Source organism: Nicotiana tabacum, chromosome 8 (assembly GCF_000715075.1).
Source record: "Nicotiana tabacum cultivar K326 chromosome 8, ASM71507v2, whole genome shotgun sequence".
Classification (NCBI taxonomy): Eukaryota; Viridiplantae; Streptophyta; class Magnoliopsida; order Solanales; family Solanaceae; genus Nicotiana; species Nicotiana tabacum.
Window position 1 is genome coordinate 107259576 of NC_134087.1, and position 27973 is coordinate 107287548.

The 27973-nt window shown below is 38.5% G+C and overlaps 1 protein-coding gene and 1 long non-coding RNA gene across 3 annotated transcripts; both read right to left on the minus strand.

Annotated features, from left to right (window-relative positions):
- Positions 1-1277: 1277 nt before the first annotated feature.
- Positions 1278-3224, minus strand: LOC107791197 (uncharacterized). Its single transcript, XM_016613213.1, has 2 exons — positions 2452-3224; positions 1278-2388 (listed from the first exon to the last, which is right to left on the minus strand). Exons 1-2 carry the CDS (start codon positions 3222-3224, stop codon positions 1278-1280), a joined length of 1884 nt encoding a protein of 627 aa, XP_016468699.1.
- Positions 3225-4254: 1030 nt separating this feature from the next.
- LOC142162780 (uncharacterized) lies at positions 4255-27797 on the minus strand. Of its 2 annotated transcripts, XR_012694175.1 has the most exons (4): positions 27678-27797; positions 24172-24283; positions 16717-16808; positions 4255-4399 (listed from the first exon to the last, which is right to left on the minus strand). It is a non-coding gene; the product is annotated as an uncharacterized LOC142162780 (long non-coding RNA). The 2 variants fall into 2 exon arrangements; XR_012694174.1 differs by lacking the exon at positions 4255-4399 and having other exon boundaries at positions 16480-16808.
- Positions 27798-27973: the final 176 nt, after the last annotated feature.

Here is a 27973-nt window from a genome sequence, read left to right on the forward strand (position 1 = left end):
GTAGGTGGTTCCATCGCAGATAGCGCCGATCGCAGATAGTGGTGCTCTCTTTCTCTCTTTACTGCAGTCTTAGTGAGCCCCCATTTCTCCCAGGGGTTTGTAGTTCTTCTTTTGTACAAATTTTCAGGTTTTGAGGTATAGTCGGGGCCTTGTTTCCGGCATTGTCTCTTGAATCACACCACAATAATCAACATCCCCCTCATCTTTCACCCACACCCCACTATTATTGGTTTTCTTGCCCTTAGACCATTCTTCTGTATGGAACTTGTACCCATTAACACAATACCTAGACATCTTTCTGACTCTAGAATCAGGTCCCAAGCTATATCATGCAGAAATTGATCACTTATGCCATTAGCTGGATTATGAACCTATATAGAATTAGAGAAAATTTAGAATTTTAAAATACATGTAATTAATTTGCAACGAATAAAAACTATTTATTATATTCAGTAACACTTACAAATTCTCTAAACCACTTTGAAAACCTAGGGTAAAAAACATTCTTCCCATATGTACCCACAAAGTAACTGACCGACACAATTATAATATTCATTAGTTAAAACAAGGATAAATTTTGTATGGAACTTGGTAATATAAATATATATTTACCTATAATAAGGTTGGACCTCGGGGCAATTCAATAGTACATGTGTTGTAGCTGATTGTAGTTCCTTCTCAGTCAAGATTCGCTTTGAACTACTTTTTGGACCACCTTTTCCTGGTTGATTGAATATGGAAAATGGTGGTGCTGAAGGATCATTACTTCCTCCATTTTCATGTCGATTGGGTCTATTTCTCAAACATGGCACATCATGTTCAAAATAATATGAACAAAAATAAGAAGTTTCTTTAGCCAGATATGCCTCACATATCGATCCCTCAATTCTCGACCTATTTTTTATGGTCCGCTTACATTTGCCAATAATCCTGCATATTACAATTTCTTAGACGGAACAATATTTAATTAAAATAAATAAAGGGCAAATGATTAAAAATTATTTATTACCTCTCAAAGGGATATATCCATCTATACTGAACTGGCCCTCCAAGTTGTGCCTCTTGCGCAAGGTGAATTGGAAGATGCTCCATTACATTGAAGAAACCAAGAGGAAACATTTTCGCCAACTTATTTAAAGTTAAGCGAGTATTACTCTCCATGTAAGTTAGATTCTCCATCCTCAATGTGCTAGAACACAACTCCTTAAAAATAAGCTTATCTCTGTGATAGGCTTCCATATTCTATCAGGCAAAGCACTGAACGCAATAGGCATCAATTATTCCATGAAAATATGACAAGCATGGTTTTTCATTGACATCAACTTCCCTTCTTTCATGTTAACACACCTAGATAAGTTTGACGCGTATCCATCTGGCATACTCAAATTCTTAACCCACTGACAAATCTCATTTCTCTCATCCAAAGTGAATGTGTAAGTGGCCTTGGGCTTCTGAATCTTGTTGTTCAAGTATGTAAGGTACAACTCACTTCGCCTACAATATTCCTTCAAGTCCATCCTGACCTTCAAGTTATCTTTTGTCTTGTTATTGACATCCATCACAGTATTAAACAAGTTATCAAAAAAGTTCTTCTCAGTATGCATGACGTCAAGATTATGCCTTAGAAAATTATGCTTCCAATAAGGTAACTCCCAAAATATGTTGTGTTTAGTCCAGTTATGGGTAACACCATAACCAAGTATCTTATTAGGCATTGGAGACTCTGCTACCTTAGGTAGATCCCTAACTCTGTTCCAAATTTCTTCTGGCGACAAGACTGAAGGTTGCTCTTCATAATCAGTTTGATTTTTCATAAATGCACTAGTGTTTCTCATAAATTCATGATCCATTGGCAAGAAATGACGGTGACAGTCAAACCATGTGTTCTTACCTCCATGTTTCAAAGTGAACGCTTTTGTGTCTTCCATGCAAGTCAGGCAGGCTAAATTTTCAGCAGTCGACCACCCGGATAGCATTCCATAAGCAGGAAAATCATTTATAGTCCACATTAAAGCAGCACGCAATTTGAAGTTCTGTTTAGTTGATATATCATAAGTTTCCACACCTTGATGGCACAATAACTTTAACTCATCAATCAATGGTTGCATGTATACATCAATCAAACTTTTTGGATTGCGTGGACCTGGAATAATGTAAGTTAGGAACAAATATGGACTTGTCATACAAAACTCTGGAGGAAGATTATACTGCGTAACAAACACTGTCCAACATGAATATGGTGCGGCAGAGACTACAAATGGAGTGAATCCATCAGCATATAATCCCAACCTAATATTTCTTGGTTCACTTGCAAAGTCCGGGAACACCCTATCAAAATGCTTCCATGCTTCTCCATCTGACGGGTGACATAGAACACCGGTTGGACTTCTATGTTTATAGTGTCATCTCATATGAGGAGCAGAGCTCATTGATGCATACAACCTCTTTAACCTTGGTATAAGGGGTAAGTAATGCATCGCCTTCACTGGAACCTTCTTCTTATTAGCATTTGTAACCTTCTTATAACGAGGTTGGTTACAAAACTTACAACTTTCTAACGCCGCATCATCCTTATAAAATAACGTGCATCCTTTCTCACAACAGTCAATCCTCTTTGATGAAAGCCCTAACTTGGACACCAACTTCTTTGCAGTATAGAAATCTTTGGGTAAGTCAATTTTATTCGGATTTAGTTCATTCATAGGCCCAATTATAGAATCCATGCCCGTTTGAGAAATAGAACTATCAGATTTGATAGTTAGTAGTCTAACTGCAACAGACAGATTGGAATGCATTGAGCCTTCATACAATGGACGACTAGCTTCCTCTAGTTGTTCATAAAAGCACTTAGCCTCATCATTTGGTTCAGATCGAGCCCTTGGGAACATCTCAAAAGCATCTCTCATCATTACACTGAATCGAGAATTTTCAAAATTATTCTCTACTCTAGGACTACCCTCACCACCAAAAGAATTATGAAAATCATGATTCTCTCCATGAACATTCCACACATAATAATTTTCTATAAATCCATTCTTGTAAAGATGAATTTCAACTACATCTTGTCTCAATAACTTGACACACTTGCAATTAACACGAGGGCACCTAATTGTCCCTTCAATAATAAAATCATTTAGCGATTTCGCCTTAGCAATAAACCCCGCAACTCCTTCTATAAATTCCTCCCTCAATCCCGCACGATTGGGATGCGTCCTATTATACATTCATCTACAATGTTCAAATTCCATCTACATCAACAGAAAAAACTATTGAGATATTCTTCTAAAGGTTCCTACTTTGAATAATTGTAAGACCTTCAACATTTTAACTATAAATGACTCTATAAATATTAAATTTCACAACAAAAATTAGATTAATTACATTCAAAAGCATATCTACTAGTATATAGCGGAATCAAAATTCAACAAGAGAAGTCTCACATATCCAATTGACTAGCTAAATTTGCAACAACAATAATATTAGGAGAAAGTGCAATTAGTACTATGCTAAATACTTTTAGTCTTTATCCAGTTAGAACCATATCCATATGTCGTGCTACATAATATTTCCTCCGATAAAGGAAAGGAAAGGGTAACCCCACCAAAAAAGGTTTTCTAAAAATAATGGTCACTATGGATTCATTTTGCATATACCTAGTAAATTAGTAGTTTCCTAGGAATCAGGTTATAAAGGTGAAAAATGGATACAACCACAAACAACTGTTTATTGTAATCTTAATTTGGTAACATAAAAAATGAAACCCTAACCATTTAGTTATTGGCAAACAAGGTAACATGAAGAATGAGGTAAGTCCTATGATTTATATAAAAATATATTTTGCATAAACATATATATATATATATATATATATATATATATATATATATATACACACACACACACACACACACACAAACTCCAAAACCAAAAACAAAAGTCGAAATGGAGGATGAACCAGCAGTGATAGCCTTTCTGTCACGATCCGGACTTTCCATCCTCGGGAGTCATGATGGAGCCTACTAATATGAGCTAGGCAAGCCAATCCTTTAAACTAATTAATTCATTATCCATTTTTTTTTAACAAACATAAAGCGATAACGTATAAATAGCGAAAATTTAATTTTAAGCGGAAGAAAACAATAAAATATCTGAACTTTGTATCTATTACAACTGCTTAAACCTTAATCACCCAAAACCTGGTGTCACAGACGGTCTAAGCTTTACTACATACAAAGTCTGAATAAAATATCAATACACTATTTATGAATTAAGGAAAATGAAACAGGGAATAAGGGATAGAGGGAGACGTCAGGGCCTACGGACATCTGCAGGTCTACCTTGGATCTCCATGTGGCCTGAAGGTAGCCTCTGAACTACGGTCCAAGAGCTTCTCCGGGATCTGCACATAGTGCAGAGTGTAGTATCAGCACAACCGACCCCATGTGCTGGTAAGTGCCTAGCCTAACCTCGGCAAATTAGTGACGAGGCTAGGACCAAACTATCAAATAAACCTATGCAATTCAAATATATATACAACAGAAAAGAAATACATAAATAAACAGTCAAGTATGGGAGGGGTAGCATGCTGCGGGGGAAGATATCAATTCCGAATATAAATACAACAAATAAACGAAAGAAACAATATAACTCGAATATCATCAAGGAATCAGAATCAATAAATGCACAGCATCACCCTTCGTGCTTTTACTCTCATCCTCACCAAAGAAATCATATAATAATAATGTACACGGCATCATCCTTCGTGCTTTACACTCTTTCCTCAAAAATCATACACGGCATCACCCTTTGTGCTTTACACTCTTTCCTCACAAAACAATAAACGGCATCACCCTTCGTGCTTTAATACTCTTCCTCACCCAAATAACAATTACAAATAATAGGGCAAGGGAATATATGAAATCACAATAAGAATCCCGGCAAGGGAACAATAGTTCAACAATCAAGTCCTGGCAAGGGAATAACATCAAAAGACAACAAATTCCCGGCAAGGGAGATAATATCAAAAGCAACAATATCCCGGCAAGGGAAGCAACATACTAATTCTCTTCTTTTTGTGATGACCCGGCCAGTTGTCTCATGAGTTACTGCTCTGTTTTCCCTATTTCTACTTCTTTACACTTTGTTTATCCGTGTTATATGGTATTGGATTAGTCGGATCGAATCCGGAATGAATTTGGTAAGGTTTGAGACACTTAGTCTCTTTTGAGGATGCTTAAGTTGGAAAAGTCAACCGGATGTTGACTTATATGTTAGAGGGCTCGGATATGAGTTTCGATGGTTCGGTTATCTTTGGAAGGGGATTTATGACTTAGGAGCGTGATCGGAATGAGTTTCGGAGGTTTGTAGTAGATTTAGGCTTGAATTGGCGAACTTGATATTTTGGCGATTTCCGGTTGGTAGGAGAGATTTTGATATAGGGGTCGGAATGGATGAGAGTTTCAGTAACTTTTTTATGTCATTTGGGATGAGTGTACAAAATTTCAGGTCATTTGAACGCGGTTTGGTTGGGTTTTTTATCAAAAGCGGAATTCGGAAGATTTTAGAAAGTTTGGCTTGAATCCGATGTGTTTTGGGTAATTTAATGTTGTTTGAGGTGTTTTGGTGATTGGAACAAGTTTGAATAAGGTATTGGGTTATGTTTGTGCTTTCGGTTGAGGTCCCGGGGGTCTCGGGGTGATTTCGGATGGTTAACGGAGAAGTTGGAATTTTGTTGCAGTAGCTAAATTTGCTGCTTCTGGTATTTTTGCACCTGCGGATTGGGAACCACAGGTGTGGTGCCGCATAAGTGAAGAGTTGGTCGCAGAAGCGAAAAATGGTTCGGTGAGCTGAGACCGCAGAAGCTGTAAGGTGACCGCATATGCGATGTCGCAGATGCGGAAATATGGTCGCAGATGCGGATTTGGCCCATTAAGTGATATCCGCAGAAGCGGATGAAAGACCACATATGCGGTACTGCAGAAGCGGCTATTGTGCCGCAGATGCGGAATAACAGGGCAGAACATATAAGTTATTTCATTTCACGAATTTGAGCTATTTCACCATTTCTTACTTCGGTTTGAGAGCTTTTTGGGCGATTTGAAAGAGCTATTTCAAGGGAACTTCATTGAGGTAAGGAATCTGGACCTAAAACTCGTTCCTATGCTATTATTACATGGATTAGAGCTAAAAATCATGGAAATTAAGGGTGAAAATTGGGGAAACTACGGCTTGGAAACTTAGACCTTTAATTGGGGATTTGAAGGACCATTTGGGGTCGGATTTGAGAACTTTTGATATGTATGAACTCGTGGGGAGATAAAGAATTTATTGATGTAAAATTATTGAATTTCGAGACGTGGGCCTGGGGGTCGGGTTTTGGTAGTTTCGGGATTTGTGTCGTTTATTGATTATTTTCTCTTGGACTTCATTCCCTTAGCATATTTTGATGTCCTTGTTCTGATTTTGGATAGATGCGACGCGAATGGAGGACGATTCGAGGGGCAAAGGCATCGCGAGCTAGAGACTTGACCGGTTCAAGGTGAGTAATGACTGTAAATGATGTTTTGAGGGTTTGAAACTCCGGATTGCACATCGTAGTGCTATATTGAGGTAAGGCACATGCTTGGTGACAAGCGTGGGGTTGTGCACTGTTGGGGATTGTGACTTGGTCCGTCCCGATTGATGATTTTACAGTGTATTTGACTGAAATCTATTTGATATCATCATTATTTGGGCTGAATGCCATATTTGGGTTTCGTGCCAACTGTTTGAACCCTTCAGGACTTTTTACTGATATTTCCTCACTGTTTGACTTTATATTTGAACTCAGTCATGCTATTTTCCCATTGTTTTCATACTCAGCCATGTTTACTCAGTTTTATTACTTAAATGATATTTTAAATGATGTTTGGGCTGAGAAACACTGTTTTTACTATTGTCCGAGTGGCTTGTGAGGATTTTTGACTGAGTAAGGCCGAGGGCATATGTTGTGAGGAAACACTGATATTGATTTGAGGCCAAGTGCCTGAGATATCTACGCCACAAGGTAGCTTTATTGATATGAGGCCGAGAGCCTAGTGATGATGCCACGAGATGGCTTGATATTGCGCTTGGGCCGTAAGGGGGCCCTCCAGGAGTCTGCACACCCCCAGTGAGCACGGGTACCCATTGTGATGTAAGATTGAGCCTAAAGGGCTAGTATTGTTCTATGTGATTGCCCGAGGGGCGGATTTTTTGATACTGTGCCCGAGGGGAGAACCTCTATGTGTTTATTTTTCATAATCAACTGTCAATTACCTGCTTATTTATTGAAAAAGGGCTTTTCATGAAACTACGTTTGAGTTAAAGAATTTTTATCTATCTTTCACTGGTTTACTATTTTAATTGTTTTACTACTTCATTATAGAATGTCGTGTGCCTTAAGTGTTTTCTTACTTTCAGTTGTTATTTACATTTGTTAGTCACTAAGTTGGAGTACTCACTTTACTCTCTGCACCCATTGTGCAGATTCAGCCGTAGCTGGTTCCTCTCTCGAGTGCTGATCCCTCCAGCTTCAGGCAGACATTTGGAGTTCACGAGGTAGCTGTTGGCATTCGCAGCCCCGTGTCTTTACTCCTTTATCACATCTATCTCTTTTCAGACAGTTGTACTAGTTTATTGACTTAGCGGATTTGTATTATGACTTATAGATGTTCATGACTAGTGACACCCCGGTTAGGGCTATGTTGGGTTGTTCTTCTGCGTATTTATGATATTATTTGCTATTTTTGATTATCTATTCATGTTTAGACTTTTTCTAAATGCTAAATTGTTATAATTGGAAAATGGGAAGTGTCGGCTGACCGGGTCCCGGTTTAGGGTCGTGACAAGTTGGTATCAGAGCCTAAGTTACATAGGTTTCACGAGTCATGAGCAGGTTTAGTAGACTCTCGCGGATCGGTATGGTAACATCTGTATTTATCCTCGAGAGGCTGCAAAACCTTTAGGAAAAGCTTCACATTCTTGAAATTCTTATCGTGCGTCCTTGATTCAGCTTGATATGTAACTCTTTGAATTCCTTCCACGTGTTCGTATGCGAACATGAGCGCTCAGTATCAGATGTGCATCGATGGCTTGTGATTCCCTGATCGAGGGGCGAGATGTAATTTTCTGTGCGTTGAGGTTGGGCCAGTCTAGAGGACTTGAGGCCGGGTTTTGCCTGCAGTTTGAGCACGGAGGTGCTGATTGTGTGAGCACGTGTATCTGGATGTATATGTTCGATAGTGTCCCCATTAAGGGAAGTGATGACTGGATGGCTTCGTGATGAGTATGATTTGATTGCGAGATGTGTTCGAATTGTTCGGACGTGGCAAGAAGAGGTTGCTTGAGGGTAGAAAGAACTATTTAGTGCTTGATTTAATGTGTAGCCCCGAGTGTGGGTGTGTTGAATGACCTTTTCCTATTGTCTAGTTAGGAAGTGAAGTAGATTTCATGTTGTGATATGGGTTCGGACCCAGGAAGATTAATTGATTGTGTAATAGTTATGATTATAGAAGAGTATAGAGAGATACGAGTTTGAGGCGAAGCAGGTGGGTTATCTCCTACGGATTGTTCTGAAATTTGTGTGATCCTTATGTCGTTTATTGGGAGATCTCTGTTACCTGTGAAAGATATGTGTAACAATTGAGTTTGAGTTACTTAAGAGAGTAGGCATGTCTGTTACGAGGATGAATGCGAGATTTGCAGAAGGTATAAAGTACCAGATGATCTATGTTCCATGAGCTTATGAAGGATTTAGTTTAATCTCACTATGGTATTATGGCAGCAATAAAGTATATGCGTTATGAGTTATTGTGTATGTTTTGCTCTATGGCTTCGAGCCAAGTGGGGGAATCCACTATTAATTAGTCGATTGCACGGTTATGTGCTATGTTGGTTCTAGTTTGAGGAGTGTTGGTAAATCAGTCATCGGCTTTAGTGCCAGTTACTTCACCACCACCCACCTAGCCAGCTAGGGGTGGAGGTCAGTCAGCTAGGGGTCTCCCTAGAAGGGGAGATCGATCAGGTGGCCGTCAGGCCCATTTCTATGCACTTCCAGGCAGACCCGATGCTATTGCTTCAAACGTTGTTATTACAAGTATTGTTTCAGTTTGCCACAGAGATGTCTCTGTATTATAATTCCACCTTTTCTTATGTGTCATCATACTTTGCTCGTTATTTGGGTACGCCCCGTGAGTTTCTTGCTTCACATATTCATGTATCTACCCCAGTAGGCGATACTGTTATTGTAGACTGTGTATACCGGTCGTGTGTGGTGACTATTGGGGGTCTGAAGACTCGTGTGGATCTTTTATTATTGTGTATGGTGAATTTCGATGTCATTTTGGGCATGGATTGACTATCTCCGTACCGTGCTATTCTGGACTGTCAAGCTAAGACAGTCACATTGGCTATACCGGGTGTGCCACGGATTGAGTGGCGAGGTGTGAATGATTATGTTCCTAGTAGAGTGATCTCATTCTTGAAAGCCCAGCGTATGGTTGGGAAGGATTGTCTTTCATATCTAGCTTTTTTAAGGGATGTCGGAGCTGAGACTCCCAGTACTGATTTTGTCCCAGTTGTGAGAGATTTTCCCAATGTGTTTTCTGCAGACCTGTCGGGCATGCCACCGGACAGGGATATTGATTTTGGTATTGACCTGGTGCCGAAAACTAAGCCCACTTCTATTCTGCATATCGTATGGCACCAGAAGAGTTGAAGGAATTAAAAGAACAGCTTCAAGAACTCCTTGATAAAGGGTTCATTCGGCCTAGTGTGTCACCTTGGGGTGCGCCGGTTCTGTTTGTGAAGAAGAAGGATGGCACTATGAGGATGTGTATTGATTATAGGCAATTGAACAAGGTAATAATTAAGAACATGTATCCTTTGCCTCCCATTGATGATTTATTCGACCAGCTTTAGGGAGCGAGAGTGTTCTCCAAGATTGATCTCCGTTTAGGTTATCACCAGTTGAAGATCAGGGACTCGGATATTTGACCACAGCTCTAGTGTCGGTTTTGCCATCAGCTTCAGTTTCATATACCGTGCATTGTGATGATTCGAGAGTTGGGATTGATTGTGTATTGATGCAGGAGGGTAGAGTTTTTGCTTATGCTTCTCGTTAGTTGAAGCCCCATGAGAAGAACTACCCAGTTCATGATTTGGAGTTGGTTGCCATAGTTCATGCATTGAAGAATTGGAGGCATTACTTGTATGGCGTATCTTGTGGGGTGTTCACCGATCATCGCAGTATTCAGCATTTGTTCAAGCAAAGGGATCTTAATTTGAGGCAGCAGAGATAGTTGGTGTTGCTTAAGGATTATGATATCACTATATTGTACCATCCGGAAAAGGCCAATGTGGTGGCCGATGCTCTAAGCCGAAAGGTAGTAAGCATGGGGAGTTTGGCATATATTCCAGTTGGGGAGAGATCTCTTGCAGTTGATGTTTAGGCCTTGGCCAATCGGCTTGTGAGGTTAGATATTTCGGAGCCCAGTCGGGTATTGGCTTGTGTGGTTTCTCGGTCTTCCTTATATGATCGCATCAGAGAGCGCAGTATGATGATCCGCATTTGCTAGTCCTTAGGGATAGAGTTCAGCATGATGATGCCAGAGATGTGACCATTGGTGATGATGGGGTGTTGAGGATATAGGCCGAATTTGTGTGCCCAATGTGGATGGACTTCGGGAGTTGATTCTAGAGAAGGCCCATTGCTCGCGGTATTCCATTCATCCGGGTGCCGCGAAGATGTACCAGGATTTGAGGCAGCACTATTGGTGGAGAAGAATGAATAAAGATATTGTAGGATTTGTAGCTCGGTGTCTCAATTGTCAGCAGGTGAAATATGAGCATCAAAGACCACGTGGCTTACTTCAGCAGATGGATATTCCCGAATGGAAGTGGGAGAGGATCACTATGGACTTTGTAGTTGGACTTCCACGGACTTGAGGAAGTTCGATGTTATTTGGGTGATTGTGGATCGGCTGACCAAATCCGCGCACTTCATTCCTATGTGTATTACCTATTCTTCTGAGTGGTTGGCAAAGATCTATATCTGGGAGATTGTTTGTTTGCATGGTGTCCCAGTTTCCATCATTTCAGATAGGGGCACTTAGTTTACTTTACAATTTTGGAGGTCTGTGTAGAGAGAGTTGGGTACTCAGGTGGAGTTGAGCATAGCTTTTCATCCTCAGACAGACGAGCAGTCCGAGCGCACTATTCAGATATTAGAGGACATGTTGTGTGCTTGTATCATTGATTTCGGAGGGTCATGGGATGAGTTTCTACCGCTTGCGGAGTTTGCTTATAACAACAGCTACCAATCGAGTATTCAGATGGCTCCATATGAGGCTTTGTGTGGGAGGCGGTATAGATCTCTAGTTGGTTGGTTCGAGCCTGGTGAAGCTAGGCTATTGGGAACAGATTTGGTGCAGGATGCTTTGGAGAAGGTGAAGGTGATTCAGGAGAGGCTTCGTATAGCGCAGTCGAGGCAAAAGATTTATGCTGACAAGAAGGTTTGAGATGTGTCCTACATGGTTGGTGAGAAGGTTCTGTTGAAGGTTTCGCCCATGAAAGGTATTATGAGATTTGGAAAGAAAGGGAAATTGAGTCCGCGGTTCATTAGGCCTTTTGAGGTGCTTTGGAGGATTGGGGAGGTGGCTTATGAGCTTGCTTTGCCACCCAGCTTGTCGAGTGTGCATCCGGCATTTCATGTTTTTATGCTCCGGAAGTATATTGGGGATCCGTCGCATGTTCTGGATTTCAGCACGGTTCAGTTGGATGATGATTTGACCTATAATATGGAGCGAGTAGCTATTTTGGGTCGTCTGGTTTGGAAGTTGAGGTCAAAAGATATAGCTTCAGTGAAAGTGCAGTGGAGAGGTCGGCCCATGGAGGAGGCTACCTCGGAGACCGAGCGGGAGATGCGGAGCAGACATCCTCACATTTTTTAGGCTCCAGGTATGTTTCTTGATTCGTTCACGGACGAACGTTTGTTTAAATTGGGGAGGATGTGATGGCCCGGTCAGTCGTCTCATGAGTTACCGCTTCGTTTTTCATATTTCTGCTTCTTTATGTTTTGTTTATCCGTGTTATGTGGTATCAGGTTAGTCGGATCGAATCTGGAATGAATTTGGTAAGGTTTGAGACACTTAGTCTCTTTTGAGGAAGCTTAAGTTGGAAAAGTCAACTCAATGTTGACTTATGTGTAAGAGGGCTCGGATGTGAGTTCTGGTGGTTCGGTTAGCTTCGAGAGGGGATTTATGCTTAGGAGCGTGATCGGAATGAGTTTCGAAGGTTCGTTGTAGATTTAGGCTTGAATTGGCGAAGTTGATATTTTGGCGATTTTCGGTTGGTAGGCGAGATTTTGATATAGGGGTCAGAATGGAATTCCGAAGTTTTAATAGCTTCGTTATGTCATTTGGGATATGTGTGCAAAATTTCAGGTCATTTGGACGTGGTTTGGTTGGGTTTTTTATCAAAAGTGGAATTTGGAAGATTTTAGAAAGTTTTGCTTGAATCCGATGTGTTTTGGTGATCGGAACAAGTTTGAATAAGGTATTGGGTTATGTTTGTGCTTTCGGTTGAGGTCCCGGGGGCCTCGGGGTGATTTCGGATGGTTAACAGAGAAGTTGGAATTTGCTTGCAGCAGCTGAATTTGATGTTTCTGGTATTTTTGCATCTGCGGATTGGGGATCGCAGGTGCGGTGCCGCATAAGTGAAGAGTTGGTCGCAGAAGCGAAAAATGGTCCGGTGAGCTGAGACCGTAGAAGCGGTAAGGTGACCGCATCTGTGATGTCGTAGATGCGGAAATGTGCAGATGCGGATTTGGCCCATTAAGTGATATCCGCAGAAGCGGATGAAAGACCGCATATGCGGTACCGCAGAAGCGGCTATTGTGCCGCATATGCGGAACAACTAGGCAGAACATATAAGTTATTTCATTTCGCGAATTTGAGCTATTTCACCATTTTTTTTACATCGGCTTGAGAGCTTTTTGGGCAATTTGAAAGGGGGATTTCATGGGAACTTCATCGAGGTAAGGAATCTAGATCTAAAACTCATTCCTATGCTAGTATTACATAGATTAGAGCTAGAAATCATGGAAAATAAGGGTGAAAATTGGGGAAATTAGGGCTTGGAAACTTAGACCTTTAATTGGGGATTTGAAAGACTATTTGGGGTCGGATTTGAGTACTTTTGATATGTATGAACTCGTGAGGAGATAAGGAATCTATTGATGAAAAATTTACTGAATTCCGAGATGTGGGCCCGGGGGTCGGGTTTTGGTAGTTTCGGGATTTGTGTCGTTTATTGATTGTTTTTGCTTGGGCTTCGTTCCCTTCGCATATTTTGACGTCCTCGTTCTGATTTTGGATAGATTCGATGCGAGTGGAGGCCAATTCGAGGGGCAAAGGCATCACGAGCTAGAGATTTGACCGGTTTGAGGTGAGTAATGATTGTAAATGATGTTCCGAGGGTTTGAAACCCCGGATTGCACATCATAGTGCTATATTGAGGTGAGGCACACGCTTGGTGACGAGCGTGGGGTCGTGCACTATTGGGGATTGTGACTTAGTCTTTCCTGATTAATGATTTTACCGCGTATTTGACTGAAATCTATTTGCTATCATCATTATTTGGACTGAATGCCATATTTGGGCGTCGTGCCAACTGTTTGAACCCTTCGGGGCTTTTTACTGATATTTTCTCATTGTTTGACTTTATATTTGAACTCAGTCATGCTATTTTCCCATTGTTTTCATACTCGGCCATGTTTACTCAGTTTTATTACTTAAATGATATTTTAAATGATGTTTCGGCCGAGAAACACTGTTTTTACTGTTGCCCGAGTGGCTTGTGAGGATTTTTGACTGAGTAAGGCCGAGGGCATATGTTGTGAGGAAACACTGATATTGATTTGAGGCCAAGTGCCTGAGATATCTACGCCACAAGGTAGCTTTATTGATATGAGGCCGAGAGCCTAGTGATGATGCCACGAGATGGCTTGATATTGCGCTTGGGCCGTAAGGGGGCCCTCCAGGAGTCTGCACACCCCCAGTGAGCACGGGTACCCATTGTGATGTAAGATTGAGCCTAAAGGGCTAGTATTGTTCTATGTGATTGCCCGAGGGGCGGATTTTTTGATACTGTGCCCGAGGGGAGAACCTCTATGTGTTTATTTTTCATAATCAACTGTCAATTACCTGCTTATTTATTGAAAAAGGGCTTTTCATGAAACTACGTTTGAGTTAAAGAATTTTTATCTATCTTTCACTGGTTTACTATTTTAATTGTTTTACTTCTTCATTATAGAATGCCTTGTGCCTTACGTGTTTTCTTACTTTCAGTCGTTATTTACATTTGTTACTCATAGAGTTGGAGTACTCACTTTACTCCTTGCACCCTGTATGCAGATTCAGGCATAGCTGGTTCCGCTCCCGAGTGCTGATCCCTCCAGCTTCAGGCGGACATTCGGAGTTCACGATGTAGCTGTTGGCATCCGCAGCCCCGTGTCTCTACTCCTTTATCACTTCTATCTCTTTTCAGATAGTTGTACTAGTTTATTAACTTAGCAGATTTGTATTATGACTTATAGATGCCCATGACTAGTGACACCCCGGTTAGAGCTGTGTTGGATTGTTCTTTCGCGTATTTATGATATTATCTGCTACTTTGGATTATCTATTCATGTTTAGACTGTTTCTAAATGCTAAATTGTTAATAATTGGAAAAATGAAAAATGTCAGTTGGCCTTGTCTTCACGAGAGGTGCCAACACGACTGGGTCCGGGTTTAGGGTCGTGACATCTTTCTCAATTTTTAGTTCACAATTCACTTCACAACTTGAGCCAATGCTCTAAAAGGTTCAATTACCACTTATACTTTCACATTTCATTGTACAACTCGAGTCAACGCTCCTCCATGTTCAAATGTCTCAATTACTTCCACAAACTTTGCCCAACAATAGAAATCATCATCAAAGTATGAATAATACAACGAAGTCATAATAATCACAATATAAGACCCACAGGCATGCTTGACACCAACGTATAGATACTCATCACCATGCCTATACGTCGTACTCGATAAATACCACATAGCAAATAGGACTCGACTCCTAATCCCTGAAGTTAAGGTTAGACCAAATACTTACCTCGAACTTCCACGGCCAACTCAAGCCTCAAACACTGCTTTTCCTTTTGAATTTGGCTCCAAATCTATTGTATCTAGACATAATCGACTTAATAACATCAATAAATGCTAAACAATTCAATTCCAATGCTTAATTATAGTTTTCCCATCATTCTTCCCAAAAAGTCAAAAATTGACGTCGGGCCCGCTTGGTCAAAATACGAGGTTCGGACCAAAACCCGATCACCCATTCACCCATGATCCCGAATATGTAATTAGTTTCGAAATCCGACCCCAAAATGAGATCTAAATTCCATTTATACAAAAAGCTCTAACTCTACCCAAATCCCTAATTTTCTACCCTTAAGAACATGATTTAAGCCTAAAAATCTAATGGGTGTTAATGGAAATTGAAGAAAATGAGTCTAAGATTACATATCTATGGATTTGTGGTGAAGTACTCTTTCAAAAATCGCCCAATTTGGAGTTTGGAAGAAGAAGTTATGAAGTTTTGGTTTAATCCCGTATGTTCTGTTACTGTTTAAATGACTGGGCGAAATTGTTCTCTACGATCGTGGACAATGGTATGCGATCGCATAGGGTAAGGGGGACTGGGCATTGTGATCGCAGACTAGTCTATGAGATCGCATAGAAGAAACTGATTCCCTTCCCATGTTTAACCCATTGCGATAGTGGAAGAAACAATGCAATCACATAGAACAAAAATGAACTTCCCAGAATTTACTCTATGCAATCGTGGAAGGACCTATGCAATCGCTTAGCATAAAATAGGACCCCTGAAATTTACACTATGCGATCGCAGACCTTCCTATGCGATCGCATAGCACAAACACCTAGACACCAAGAGACAGCAGATTCTACAATTTTCCTAAATTCAAAAACCTCCCAAGACCTATCTGAAACTCACTCGAGCCATCGAGGCTCCAAACTAAACATGCACACTACCTCAAAAACACCCTACGGACTTAGTCGTGCATTCTAATCACTAATATAACATCATGAACATCGAATTAAACCTCAAAATCAATAAAATTTCTCAAAACTTCTTTAAACATCAAATTTTGCATTTAAGGTCCGAAACACGTCAAATGGATTTCGTTTCTTACCAAACCCTACCGACAACACATATAAATCATATTGAACCTATACCGGGTTCCGGAACCATAATACGGGCCCGATACCACAGGTTTAACATAACATTTTACTTTTAAAAACCTTTATATTTTTCAGAAAATAATTTCTTTAAAAAATTCATTTCTCGTGATTAGTGTCACGACCCAAACCGATGGGCCGGGATGGGTACCCGGTACCTTACTCAACTGAGTACCAACGTAACGTATCTTTCTTAATACATCATCATATACACATGCATACGGGCCTAATAGGCCAACGTGATCCTTTATAAACTCAAACCATAGGCCGACAAGACCGTACAATCTTTTATGTACACGACATATGTCTACAAGCCTCTAAGAATACATAAATGTCATAAGGGTCGAGACAGAGTCCCGCCATACCAAACAATACACGTCTAAATCATACTAACCAAACGAGCAACTCCGAAGCAAATGGAGCGCACCAACATCTTTCGCTGAGCTGATAGCCTACTTGGAGGGCCCTCGACCTGTCTATCGGTACCTGCAGGCATGAAACGCAGTGTCCCCAGGTAAAAGGGACGTCAGTACGAATAATGTACTGAGTATGTAAGGCACATAAATAAATACATGAGAGATATGGAAGACATATAGAGTACATGACTCAACCTGTAAGTCTGAATAACTTTGTAAATCATAAATTACTTTTAACGTCATGCATATGCGTATGAATGTCATGTCGTGCATAGGTACATATTTCATAATATCATCAACCTCTGAGGGCATCCCATCATATCATATCGGCCACTGTGAGCAAAATCATCATCGTATATCAGCTGATCAGGTGGTGATGTGTATATAACGTCATAACCTTTCCCATATCCCATATACATATATACATACATATATACACGTATATAATGCCATTTGAATCATACTTACATATATATGCGTATATAACGCCGTCTGAATCATATCTCGGCCACTGTGGGCAACATCATCATCATATACCAGTTGATCAGGTGGTGGTGCGTATTTAACGCCGTAACCTTTTCCCATTCCATATACATATATCTACATATATACGTGTATATAACGCTATTTGGTCATGGGTCAATGCACATGAATGCAATGCATGAAAAGTACGTCAATAAAATCATTCGTAAGGTCATAAGACCACTTTGCCTCTTGAGCAATATCATAAAGTAACATCTTTTCAACTTTCGTATTTTTCTGAGACCCATGAACAGATGATAAAATATTATGATACATGAGAATTAAAGAACATAGATATTTTTATTACTTCTATGAGTAGAGTCACTTATGGAATTTGAACATTTGCACATTTCGTTCATAGCATATGGATCATGCCAAAAGAAAGAAGGGATAGCCTTAACATACCTATTTTTTGAATTATTTGAACGAATCTTCTTCTGCAAAATTCTTGAACGGAACTTATACTTGGATTTTGAAATTGGAACGAAATCTCCTTCTTCTTCTAGCGTTCTTTTGGCTTTAAGACCAAAAAAAGAATGAGATGCAATCTACTTCTTAACTTAGTTCTAACGTTTTCTTTGTTTGAAATTTAAGAAGAAAAGCGTTTATGATTCTTGAAGAATCATTTGGGTTGAAATTTGAATGGTCTGCTTTAGCTACAATTTGGTTTCAAGCCAAAGTAACAAAATTTATTCAAACAAAGATACTAAAATGAAGGTTAGAGGCATATTGGACAAGTCTTTCTAAGACTTAGCTTTGAGTCATTATTTCATATATAGCCACATGGAATTAATGACTTATGAGTCATGTTTGGACATTGTGGATTTATGCCATGTGGGAGGGTGCTTAATTATTATTATTTTTATCCACTTATTAATTAACCGAGTAATAATTTGTTACCCGGTAATTAATCCATTACCCACATAATTTAAAAATTACCACAAATTACTTAAAATTTTATTTATTTTTAAAATACTTCATATATACTTTATATATTATACTACCGTGGTCATATGGTACCTTGCATGGTACTAGTTCATAAATATGGGGTATTAACGCTCGGCCCGAATTGTACCCCAACATGCCAAACTTGGACGAAAATTCATTTTCTTTGACTTTCTTCCGCTCTCACTTTCACGAATTTTCTCATCACTCATTTGAAATAGTATAATCCTTATAATCTCCAAATGATCTTTCCCTTATACTGATGTCAATTACCTTACGACAACTTCAACGTGCAATACTACAGTGTGCAACATTGTCGTAATATAACACTGCGGGACGTAATATCGACGTAATATTGCGGGGCGTAACATCATTTCCTCCTTTGGAACATTCGTCCTCGAATGTTGACTGATGCTCTTATCATTTTCATAACTTATAGCTCTTGTGAATACCTCAATACTTTCCTTGCCATTTAGGCAGTTGTTCTGTGAATAAATTCAAAGTTCAGGTCACTCCCCCCTTAGGCCTCCTTATCACACCATAACTTGTAGTCGGAATCCTTCCAATCTCGTAATTGTTTCTACCTTTCATCATGCAACCTGTACGACTTTGACCTTGTAAGTGTGCCCAATATCTAGGTTTTATATGTAGATCTTGATAAGATGTTCCTTTGGGCATCTATCAGTATACTGAAGTTGTTCGTTGGGTACTTTGTTGAATTCATGAATATTGTTATATCTCATCGCATAGGTCCATTTAGCCATTCGTATGAATTTACTGCCATAATTCATAGGTTAATTTATCATTTCTGAGGTCTGTTATCAAATCCCAGCTTACTCTTGTTGCTTATCCCATATGTATAAATTTAAGTCCTTTTATGCTTCCTTATTACTTCTCATCCTTAGAATAACGGCCCAATCTCATCTCATACTTTGTGAGTTTAGTCCATCTATTGTTGATTCACCTCAATATTGATCTATAATATATCACTGATAACTTGAAACTTCTTATGTAATACATTACCGCTAGGGCTTACGTTGAATTGAGGAATATTCGAAGTGATTCTCATAATCGTATTTCATACTGTGATTCACCTTATGGGGGTATCCATATTTCGTGCCGCCAGCGAAATCTTTTCTCATTCTCTTATTTTTTTTAAATCTTCATTTAATCGAAGGCCCCAAACATCATCCTATATCTGTCACCATTATACCCTTATTTTATTACCAAGTCAGCATTTCATTCCTTCTAAATGCTATTAATCTTAGACTCCTTTGAGTTCATTAAGGCTATAGTGAGCTTTGTATAACATAGAGAAACTGTCTGCTCTTCTTGTTTTCATGGGCTTAATCCAAAGACTTATCCATTCTTGTCACCTTTTCACTTGCCTTTCCTCATCCTTACTCATGTTTTTTTAAAACTTTGTCGCTCTACCATACTTTAGCTTGCGACCTATACATATCCATTTATGAACTTTCCTTCAACTTGCTTGCACCATAGATTTCCTTATGTTATTCTGGAATGTCAAGCGAGACATCACATCGTCTCCAACTTTTCTCTATTCTTTTAACTAGATCTCTCAGTACTTAGAAACCATAGGCTAGAAGACATGTCACCGGCGATGCCGCTTTCATTCCCGCATGCTTATAACCTTCTATCCGAAGTATGGACTATTTACAACTTTCTGCATTTGAGTATCTCGTACGTTGTTCACTTTTACCTTACTTAAAATCTCGTATCATATTTTTTATCTCCTTCATAACCTCCCTTCCACCTAGATGTAATTCACGTCCATAACTTGAAGCTCTATTATAATACTCGCACCTCTAGTACATACACAATCCGGTGGGAATTACGTAGTAACTTCTTATGAGGCTAGTACTTCTTCTAACTGGCTTCCTTGTAGAGCCATTATAGATTATGGTTGTTGTGTTATTTCTCTTGAACATCTAATATTAAGAGTGATTCTCTCATGTTCTCCAGCACTACTTCTATAATTTTTCTAGGTCCAATAATCAGACTCTTGATTTACTTAGGTGATGTAATTCTTTAGTTTCCTCTTCCTTCTGATCAGCCTTTACGTAAGCTTAAGCTATCTTCCGATCTGTGGCTCATGGTATTAGTTATTACCTCAACCTTTCATGGGCATTATGGAATATCCATGATACAATCGTCTAACAATTTAATCCTTTGTCTATGCCCTGGGCTTAATTCTTTCTTTTAACTTATACCGGAGTTTTCTATGGCCGTATGATTGTCAACAAATATGCTGCCTGGATAATGTTCCAAAATCTAGAGTGTATCCATAATGTTCTAACTCTGGATCATTGATCAAATAATTCTTTTGTTCCATCTTAACTTTCTTTCAACGTAAGCTATTACTTTTCCTGGTCTTTCTGCCCCTTGTTGCGTCCATACTTAGCTTATCTTAGTGCCCACACTTGAAAGAGTTTTCATACAACTCATACGATCTCAAATATTACTTTTAATTCTTACTTCCCATTCATTAGCCACAGTAGGTGCCAGTTTCCTTTGGAATGCTTACAATGTTGTATTGTTGTTACACGACCATTTCCTCTTTAGGTCGGTGTGCTTAGGTTGAAGCTTTCTTTCTTATCTCTTCAGCTAGTCTTTCATTGTAGTACTTAGGGAGAACCCTTGACTCTCGTAAAGCTGTGAGCTTATTACGGACCTTCTTGATGTCCTTACTTGCCTATAATCATCCGTAGTTGCTTACTTCTATGCCCTTATGCTTGTATAGTTTCTTCTGAACTGATATTTTAACTGCCTTCCCAGTGTCACTTTCTTTTATCCTCGTAACACTCATACGGTACCTTTAACTACCCCGACGCTTGTTTGAATATATTTCAAGCATTATAATGATATTCTTTGAGGCTGAATTCTCCATGTTGGGTTCTACTACGTTTATCTTACATGATCTGATGACTCGTCTGTAACCTCCTATTTATCCATAACTGGGATTTTCCTAACCAATTACTAACTACTCGTTGGTCCATTCTCATATCAATATTCCTCATAATCTTTCTTGAGTTATTTCCTTTATCTTAACTTACGTCTCGCACTGGCTCCTTATTTATTAATAACAGCTCTGACAGAAACCTTTACTTCCTTTACCATTCCATAGTCACTAAAACCACTTAATTCTGACTTAATGCCACATCACTCCATATTCCCCCCTTTAGGGGTGTACTAAAAGCTGAAGCCATAAGGATCTACCTATAGATATTTTACCTCTTCATCTTTGGCGTTGTTTCTCAACATCAATGATCCTTACTCGCCTTGCGGCAATCCTCCTGTACCAAGGATGACACATTCCCTTACTCGCGAGGGTGACACTTAGTGTAACTGGAACATACAGTCTCTTAAGCTTAACTTTGCTCACATTGCTTGCTCTAGGGAAGCGTCTCCCTGAATGACCATTCTCTGAATTTATCATGAATCTCCTTCTGTGGTCCGTCCTATTATTGCCGGAACATGATCTGAAATTCTCAAGATGCTGACTATTATCAAATCACTCAGTTCCTAATTCATATTTAGTTTATCTTGTTCACCAGTCCATATTAATTTCTATTACTCTAGGGTCTAAATTTTCCTCTTGGTAATCGCGTTAGAGTTGCGAACTTATTTCTCGAAATGGGGCTATGACCTTATGGCCTATATTCTTTTATTGTCTTAAGGCCCATCACCTTTTGTCTCTTCCTTCATTTGACAATAGGTTCTGTAACACTCTACCGTTTTCATCAATGTATCACACCTTATTCATAATGTTTCCTTATCTCTCTTCTCATTATTCTGCTAATATTTCTTCATATCCCTTTTCTTGTAAAAACATCAATACGACATTCTTTCGCTTTTTGATTTCCTTTGCTCCATCCAGTGGCTCTGCAAGTTGCTTAACGTTTTCGCTTTACTAGGGACGCGAGCCATACTAAGGTAATATTTATTCCTTCAAGGCTTATAGTGCAAGTCTTTGTAGTACTCATATCTGGCTGCACTACTTTAGAGTGCACTATCTAGGTATCTCTTAAAGAGATCTATTAGCACATTTGCAATATCCTACGGAAATGTCAACTGACGCAATCAATTAATCCATCATATCTTCTTATACTACTTTTGTTAACCCCTATAGGACATATCTGGAAAGGGTGTGACCAATTGTATATACCTCTGTTACTATTAAATATAACTCAAGAAGCTTATGTTCCTCTGCCTCAATTATAAACGTTGTTAACCTTCATTAACTTGGTACCTCGTACCCTTTTTTACCTTGCTCCTTTTACTTGTCGAAACTTGTACTTATCTTCTTAATCTCTCATTGTCCTTCACCATAAAGATGGATAGGCATTCTTACCTTAAGGCTTCTTATCAGGAAGCTTACCCATTTCAGTACACCCATGATCTGCTAAAGACCTCATATTTACTTATCGTAGGCATCATACAAAATTCAATTCCTCTGACTCAGTTCTTCCACAACTATCTCTCTTTCCAACCTTCTTTCGGGAAGTAGGCATCGTCTTATTATGAATAAAATAGAATTTCAGAACTTGGATTCTTATAAGTGAGCTCTACCACACGATCTAGAGTAAGAAGAAAGAGTGAAAATCCTAAATGCCCTGTAGCCTCCTGCTTATAAGTGTGGTGCACGACACACCCATAAACAAGACTCTACTAGACACGGCTTGTAGACTCCCTACGACAGAACTGCTCTGATACCACTTTGTCATGACCCAAACTGATGGGCCGGGATGGGTACCCGGTACCTTACTCAACTGAGTACCAATGTAACATATCTTTCTTAATACATCATCATATACACATGCATATGGGCCTAATAGGCCAACATGATCCTTTATAAACTCAAAACATAGGCCGACAAGGCCGTACAATCTTTTATGTACACGACATATGTCTACAAGCCTCTAAGAATACATAAATATCATAAGGGTCGGGACAGAGTCCCGCCATACCAAACAATGCACGTCTAAATCATACTAACCAAACGAGCAACTCCAAAGCAAATGGAGTGCACCAACATCTTTCGCTGAGCTAATAGCCTACTTGGAGGGCTCTCGACCTGTCTATCGGGACCTGCGGGCATGAAACGCAGCGTCCCCAGGCAAAAGGGACGTCAGTACGAATAATGTACTGAGTATGTAAGGCACATAAATAAATACATGAGAGATATGGAAGACATATAGAGTACATGACTCAACCTGTAAGTTTGAATAACTTTGTAAATCATAAATTACTTTTAACGTCATGCATATGCGTATGAATGTCATGTCGTGCATAGGTACATATTTCATAATATCATCAGCCTCTGAGAGCATCCCATCATATCATATCGGCCACTGTGGGCAAAATCATCATCGTATACCAGTTGATCAGGTGGTGGTACGTATATAACGCCATAATCTTTCCCATATCCCATATACATATATACATACATATATACGCGTATATAACGCCGTTTGAATCATACTTACATATATATGCGTATATAACGCCATTTGAATCATATTTCGGCCACTGTGGGCAACATCATCATCATATACCAACTGATCAGGTGGTGGCGCGTATATAATGCCGTAACCTTTTCCCATTCCATATACATATATTTACATATATACGCGTATATAACGTCATTTGGTCATGGGTCAATGCACATGAATGCAATGCATGAAAAGTACGTCAATAAAATCATTCGTAAGGTCATAAGACCACTTTGCCTCTTGAGCAATATCATAAAGTAACATCTTTTCAACTTTCGTATTTTTCTGAGACCCATGAACAGATGATAAAATATTATGACACATGAGAATTAAAGAACATATATATTTCTATTACTTCTATGAGTAGAGTCACTTATGGAATTTGTGCATTTTCACGTTTCGTTCATATCGTATGGATCATGCCAAAAGAAAGAAGGGATAGCCTTAACATACCTATTTTTTGAATTATTTGAATGAATCTTCTTCTGCGAAATTCTTGAACGGAACTTATACTTGGATTTTGAAATTGGAACGAAATCTCCTTCCTCTTCTAGCGTACTTTTGGCTTTAAGACCAAAAAAAGAATGAGATGCAATCTACTTCTTAACTTAGTTCTAACATTTTCTTTGTTTGAAATTTAAGAAGAAAAGCATTTATGATTCTTGAAGAATCATTTGGGTTGAAATTTGAATGGTCTGCTTTAGCTACAATTTGGTTTCAAGCCAAAGTAACAAAATTTATTCAACCAAAGATACTAAAATGAAGGTTAGAGGCATATTGGACAAGTCTTTCTAAGACTTAGCTTTGAGTCATTATTTCATATATAGTCACATGGAATTAATGACTTATGAGTCATGTTTGGACATTGTGGCTTTATGCCACGTGGGAGGGTTCTTAATTATTATTATTTTTATCCACTTATTAGTTAACCAGGTAATGATTTGTTACCCGGTAATTAATCCATACCCGCATAATTTAAAAATTACCACAAATTACTTAAAATTTTATTTATTTTTAAAATATTTCATATATACTTTATATATTATAATACCGTGGTCATATGGTACATTGCATGGTACTAGTTCATAAATATGGGGTATTAACGCTCGGCCTAAATTGTACCCCCAACATGCCAAACTTGGACGAAAATTCATTTTCTTTGACTTTCTTCCGCTCTCACTTTCACGAATTTTCTCATCACTCATTTGAAATAGTATAATCCTTATAATCTTCAAATAATCTTTCCCTTAGACTGATGTCAATTACCTTACGACAACTTCAACGTACAATACTACAGGGTGCAACATCGTCGTAATATAACACTGCGGGATGTAATATCGACGTAATATTATGGGGCGTAACAATTGGGACCTAGGAATTCGATTCCGGGCATACGCCAAAGTCCCATATTTTCCTACGGATCCTCCGGGACTGTCAAATCATGGGTCCGGATCCGTTTACCCAAAATGTTGACCGAAGTCAACTCAAACTCATTTTAAAGGCAAAATTCATCGTTTTTCATAGATTTTCACAAAAGTGGCTTCCCGGCTACGCGACCGAATTGCGCACGCAAATCGAGATAAGACTAAAAGAGTTTTATTTTTAAGGCTTCGGAACGCATAATTCGTTTTTAAAACAAGTGATGACCTTTTGGGTCATCACACTTTCTTTAATTATCAGCCTTTGTACTCTTTCAGTCTTCTACAAAATCAAGATGGCATATATGAGTGAACATAGAATAAAAAGTAACACCAAATAAATATGTAGGTAAATTTCTTATCAACATTTTCAAACAGAAGTTACTGTATCCAGAATTATTCTGACTGAGCTCAAAAAGTGATGTGGAGAGTTGTGTTATAAAGCTGGAATTGATAGTGGACAGAACCATAGGCTCTTTTGTTTTTTCAAAGTCAATCCATAACCAACAAGATCAAAGGGAGAGTCACAAAATAAAAATTGTTAACATATTTACTATATCAAAGATGTTTTCAAAGTTATGGAATGGCATTCTAAGCCATCTTAAAATGTCAAGAGAGTTGGTAGTGGACATTCATACAAACATACTCTCATTCATAAATTTCAACAGAGGCCTAGTGCCTTACAAGAACATAACTAAGCATGTTTTTCTTTTAGATAGACTTAATTCATCAAAAATAGAGCTAAAAGACACCAGATCAATCCCTAAAATAGTCTTTCAAGCACAAACATGGACATAATTTGAGATTAATAATTGTAATGCATATTGAGCAACATAGGCTAAACACTTTGAACTTAGAATTCGCCTTTAGCCTTTATTTGCTGCAATATGAACAATTAGCTGTCCAATTTCACATTGCGGGGCATCATTAGGTAAGTTAAGGAAGTAAATATTGTCAAAGGCATAAAAAAATTTGTAACAGATATTAGATCCATTGGAAAGGTATGTTACTAGATATACAGATTGCAATTATAGATAATGCAAATCATGACTCGGTATAAATAAGAAATTTTTAGCTTTTATATATAAAAGTCGAGTCAAATAAACACACACACCCCAATGTAAAAAAACCATTAAGTTGCCTAATTAGCTATTCTAGGTTACTTCAGGTAACAAAAACCATAACTTGCCTCACTTTCCACATTGCCTAATAAGTTTACCCCTTCCAAAAAATTCTCACTCTGGGCTTTCAAAAATAGCGATAATATATAGTTGAGCCTTCTGTAATCGTAATAATATATGAAGTAACTCAAAAGAATAACTTTTAGTAAACAGACTCTTAATATACGATGTAGCTCAAAGTTGCTAAAAATTTACTCCCGGTTATTCATTTTCTTGTATTTCAAAATAACTAGGATTACCCATGCCCAGTGTTTATACCAATTAATTACCATAATGGGACCGCAACGCAAGAAGAAACACATGACTGTAAGGATACATTGCAATTTCAATCCTTCCACAGAATTATAGGTACTTCTTTATCAAGTATTTATATTAGTCATTCTAAGAGGTTAATCAAAATCAGAATCTTAGGGGTATGTGCATGCTTTTGAGTTCTAGAAAATGTTGGCATCTTACAAGAAAATCTTAATCATACAGGAGAAAAGGTAACGCTAAAAAATTTGGTGGAATTGGAGAAAAATTATATCCATGTCAAAAAGTAGTCATTAAATTAAACCAAACGACAGATATGTCCCCTATTTCATTTTTAAAAAAATACAAATCTATATAAAAGACGACAAAAAGTTTTAAAACACAAATCACCAAGAAACATAAACAACACACTTTTGATTCCATTTTATAATGGATAATATCTTATAGAAGATTAAAAAAAATACATTCCACAAAGATATGACATACCGATATTGTATTAATAACTCCTCGTCAAAACGACTTATCGAGTCTCACAACCTTTTCAAAGGTTCAATTAATCTAATCGTTTGCCCTCTTTTTGTTTTAGGATTAGCCAAATGCAATTTGCGTTGAAATGGACTTATGATTAATTGTATGACGAGTAAATGAATCCATTAAAAGTGTACCAATTAGAATTGAATAACAGTAAAAAGGGTTGAAAACCCATAGAGCCATGAAAAGTGAAAAAAGTTTTCACTGAGGAAAAGTCAAAAACCTCAAACCAAAATCTATCCATCTTATATTTTGCTTATTAGCCACCCCAACATTACCCCACCCTCCCACCGCTAAAATCCTTGAATTTGGATTTAATCATAGTTTAGAAATTAACTTGCGACTTAATGAAGAAAAGCCGAAACCAAAATTGTGGAAGATAAAAACAAAGAAAGGCCAAACTCAAAATTAGATCAATTGCAGATTTAGTTCGTTGAGAAATCCACGAGATACATAAATATTAATTAAACTGCCTACATATTTTGACTCCGTTTGTATTCTGTGATTGAAACCTCTTTGTTCTGTTTTGTATTTTTTTTATAGGAATATTTAAAATGTGACGGAGAGAGAGACACACCTGCGTCGTCGTCCAGTCAAAGCCACTACAGACGCCACTAGAAGAGAGGAGGAACGTGAGCAGTGAGAGAGAAGAGAGAAGTGTGGGAAAGGAAAAGATAATTAGAAAAATAAGGGTTTGGCCCCGAAATAACTAACTTATCCTACTATGGTAGTCGGTAAATAATATGTGATTATGTTCCGACTACTGTCGTCGAAAATAACATAATATTTAATTAATTCTATTTTAAAATTTTTTGACTATGTTCCGACTACTGTAGTCGGAAAAAAATTAATATTTAATTAATTTTGTTCAAA

Coding starts and splice junctions, on each gene's coding strand:
- LOC107791197 (XM_016613213.1), bottom strand. CDS start 3,224: ATGTATAATAGGACGCATCCCAATCGTGCGGGATTGAGGGAGGAATTT. Junction 2,389..2,451: donor TACTTACCCCTTATACCAAG/GTTAAAGAGGTT, acceptor CTATAAACATAG/AAGTCCAACCGGTGTTCTAT.